The following is a 4,345-nucleotide window of genomic DNA, read 5'->3' on the forward strand; positions in this document are numbered from 1 at the left end:
AACTGAGAATCTCTGTGAGGAAACTGAGCTCAGCTCAGACTGGGAAAAGCCTCCATAGCCAAGTTTCCATTCATCAATTGAAAACAGATTTTGTCTTTCTCCACCAAGCTGCTGCTGGGGATGGACCCTAGATTCCCGCATAGGGGACTGGGAACCCCCCGGGTGGTCTTCTCTTTTGTTGAGCACACTGTTTTATGACCTCTTTTAGTGGTCAAGTCTGCTCCTGAGAAGACTAGTGTCTCCTGCCTTCTTTCCAATTGTCCCAGAATGAGAGTGTGCACAGTGGACGCGGCATGTTCACTAAAAACTTTGCGAAAACATTTTGGCACTGCAGCGGTTTGCGTTGACATGTTTTTCCTGGATTGCAGTTCTGAACCCAGAATCTTTCAAAATATCATAAAAAGAGACCCTGCAGGAGCCAACCTTAACTACAGTTCAGGAATTAAGAACATTCCAAAGGCTACTTTAAAAGGCAAGGCCTGAGCCTGAAGCCAAGAGCCTGGGTTGCTAGGGGAGGGTTGTGCAGGAGAGGAATGGCTCGGGGGGGGGGGGGGCGCGGGAAAGAGGAGTGAGCCAGCATTCTCTGTCCAACCTGGTTGGGCTGTGCCTGGCATCCCTCTTGCCCTCTCCTCTTTGGCCACGCTGCTCTTCTCAGCGATTTGCAGTAGGCCCGCAGGGCAGTGTGCCTCGGTGGCATTGAACTGAAGCTTGGCTCTCGGCCTAGCCTGCTGGCGAGTTGCCCACCCTGTGGGTCCCGCCCTGAGCAAGGATACTGGAGCTCTCGCCTGCCTGCCTCGCTGAGCGTGGGTCCTCGCTCGCTGGAGTCATCCCTCCAGCCACTTTGCAGCACTCTGTAGCCATGAGCACCTCATCTGCGCGGCCTGCAGTCCTGGCCCTTGCTGGGCTGGCCCTGCTCCTTCTGCTGTGTCTGGGTCCAGGTAAGTGGAGGATGCCTGGCAGAGAGTGCTGAGGGTGCTGGGGAAGGAGATTGGAAATGGGGTGCTTCATGCCTGAATATGATCCTGCTCTTAGCCTGGACTAAACCAAGAAGACATAGAAGAACCGGGTCTAGTATTTTACACTCGCGTTCAGTCCCAGTGAGTGCACTTGGGCAGGCAGTGAGGGAATCAGATTCAAAGAGAGCATTGCAGACTGAGGGGCAACCTTGAGCAAATGGAATAGGGATCTGAAGGAGCCACAAGAAGTACTAAATTAGGAATGGTGGAGGCTTGAAGGGAGTAGGATTCAGAGGCAGAACACACTACTCTCTTTCTCCAATTCCCTTCCAGGCAGTTTGGGGCAACAGAGCTGACTAAGGGTGTTCAGACTGAAAGCTGAGCTGGCCTGATGCTTCAGATAGGCATCAGCCCTGAAAGTTGAATAATGTTTAACTTGTTCTATTATATTCAGTGGAATTATTAACGATTGTATTTCTACTAGCTATTATAACATTAAATATATCTACATATTAGCAAATATATTTCTACTATATTTAGCTGAATTAACTGAAAATCCCCAGTTCTTTCTCCATTAAAGGCACTTTCGCGGCACACCGTAAAGTAAGTTCAGGCCTTTATACTAGACCCAGAGCGCCACAGACTCTACCTTCTGAACCTGGAAAGTTATTCTTTTGCGTGACCCTTTAGAGGTCACAAGTGAGTTCCTCTGCAGAGGAGTACCTTTGAGGTTTGTAACTCTGGGAGGCAGCAGGGTAACCCTAGATTTATTGCCAAGAGAACGGTAGCTAGAAGACACTAAACTATTTACCTATCACCCGAGACTGGTATTTGTCCCAGTGCGAAGGGGTAGCCATTGCCAGATGTAAATAGAAGACACACTCAGTTCCTCTATGCTTCATTTTTGCTTTCTCAGAGCAGGCATGGTAAACCAAATTCCAGAATGAGGGGAGGCAGGGTCATGGCAGGAGAGACCATGAAAATAAAGGGGATCTTGTTCTTGTTGGAAGGGTGACGGTTGCACATGACAGCAGTACCCTCTTGTGAGCTAGCTTCGTGAACATGGCGTTAGGCCATTCATTTTCAACACTCAGATTTTACTGAGTTGATGCCGAGAAGTGAGGGAGTGGAATCAGTCACAGTATCAGCATCACTGAACGGAAACGTGAACTTTATAATGAAAGATGAAAATACATTGAGTCTCAAAGATGACTGTTTCCTCTCCCCCTTTTATTTTATGTGTATTGGTGTTTGGCCTACATTTGTGTCTGTGTACTTCATGCATGTAGTACCTGAAGAGGCCAGAAGAAGGTGTTGTCACTCTGGTAATGAAGTGACAGAAGGTGGATGTGGAACTTACACCAGGGTCCTCTGGAAGAGCACCCAATGCTCTTAGCAGAGGAACCGCCTCTCCATGCCCCAAACATGACTCTTTACGGCATCCAAGCACATTTCATGAAGAGAAGGATCACAGCCCCCTCTTGATTTGCCTGTCGTGGGTTTTCATCTTCTGAGTGAGACATCTTGAGACTCTGAATGTGTCCAATCCCCTGTGTCCTGTGTATTCTAATTCCAGGTAGCCAGATTTGCTTTTGATAGGTGACTGCTTTTCATCATAGCCTGGACATGACAGCTGGGGATGTTGTAGTAAGGGAGCTACAGTTCTTCTTTTGTTCTCTACTCCTTTCCCCAAGCAGATTCAGTGTGGTGTCCAATTATATATACCAACATTCAGCTGAATGTACAGGGCTGGCATAGCAGCAGCATTCATAATTCATGGTTTGGGGCCTCTCCAAGCCTTTCAGTTGCACAGCTAAGATTTGCTGTGGTGGAGCTTTCATTCCTGAAGTACTCATGACTCACATTTGCAAGAAATTTCAGGCTTGCAGGAACAGCCCGAGTCTCATGTCTCTTTCAGCATCAGACCACATTTCATTCATTAACCGTTAAGCACATCTACAGAAGGCAAACAGATGGAGGGCAGTGCTTAATTCTGTGTGTGCTGTCCCGTGGCTTGTTAAAGACTGACGAATGTTAAGATATTCGTGCATGTTAATATTAGAGCCGAGAATGTATCTGACTGCTTTGGCAAATATTTTCATAGATTTCTTCATTGAGTTTTAAGATTTGGAGGGAAGTATAGCACTCAACAGCAGCCCCACTTTACTGGTTAGATAATCATTTTCCAGTAGCTTGGCCAGTTCTCAGATTTATGCTCAGATGCATGAATTCTTAATGAGGAATCTCCTGGAGGCACTTGCTCCATCTTTATGTGGTGGCCCAGGCACTGGAAATATTACTATCTTAGTTACTTTTCTATTGCTGAGATAAAATACTATGGCCAAGACAACTTATAAAATAAGACATTTAGCGTTTACAGTTCCAGAGAGTTAAGAGCCCATGGTGATGGATTGAAGGTATGGCTGCAGGAACAGCTGAGATCATCTGAAACCACAGTGGAAGGTAGGGTGTTTCCTTTCTCCAGGTTTCCTGTTACCTTGAACTGCAGAGATGTGGCCCGATCAGGACAATGACAAAGCAGAGATGGGACAGTCATTTCTTGATGGCTGACTACACTGAACTCTGATGCTGTTTTACAACAGCCACATCACCATCGGTAGCCTGCACACAGACTACAGGAACCTCCGTACTCTGATGTCTGCTACGCTAATTCCTTAGCTCCCTGCCTAGCTCATGCTGGTTCCTCTGAGCAGGATGTCAGGACAGTAACTGCTATCACTCATTCCTTAGCATGGCTCTTACAGACTCTCCTCAGGATATTTCTATGCTGTCCATTCTCTAAAATTAGGATGCCCATATATTATCCTTCTGAGAATGAGAGGAAGTGCTGTAAATCAAGACTCCCCTAGGAAAGACCAGAAAGTAAGTGTTGCCACTACACCCATAAGATCCCCAGGGAGGCACTTGAACAAGCTCTAGGATTTCCCTACTCTATCCAAGAGCATAGGCCAGGTTCTCTAGATGGTACTGCTGTACTTAAACCACTGTTCCTTGTTTAAGGCTCTTGAGTGTCTATGCTGACTTCCCTTAGTGATGAACCAAAACGAAGTGTAAGCCAAACAAACCCTTCCCTCTCCTAAGTTTCTTTTGGACATGTTTTATCATAGCAAAAGGAATCATACCAGATCACTCAATCCGGCTCATCTCTCACTTAACATAATGATCTCCAGTTTTATCCATTTTTCTGACCATAACATGATTTAATTTTTCTTTACGGTTGTGTCTCTGTAGCAGTTTCTTTACCTCCATTTATCTGTGAATAGACACACACACATACACACACACACACACACACACACACACACACACACACACACACGCCAGTTCCATTTCCTAGCTATTGTGACTCATATAGCAATAAACATGAG

General features: G+C 46.2%; 1 protein-coding gene across 1 annotated transcript in view; it reads left to right on the forward strand.

Annotated features, from left to right (window-relative positions):
• Positions 1–568: 568 nt before the first annotated feature.
• Ecrg4 (ECRG4 augurin precursor) overlaps positions 569–4,345 on the forward strand; it is a 10,656-nt gene continuing 6,879 nt past the window's right edge. The window contains exon 1 of the mRNA XM_021199212.1: positions 569–938. Coding sequence (XP_021054871.1) covers positions 860–938 — 79 coding nt within the window. The 5' untranslated portion in view covers positions 569–859. The remainder of the gene's footprint in view (positions 939–4,345) is intronic.

This window comes from Mus pahari, chromosome 5 (assembly GCF_900095145.1).
Source record: "Mus pahari chromosome 5, PAHARI_EIJ_v1.1, whole genome shotgun sequence".
In the NCBI taxonomy this organism is placed as follows: Eukaryota; Metazoa; Chordata; class Mammalia; order Rodentia; family Muridae; genus Mus; species Mus pahari.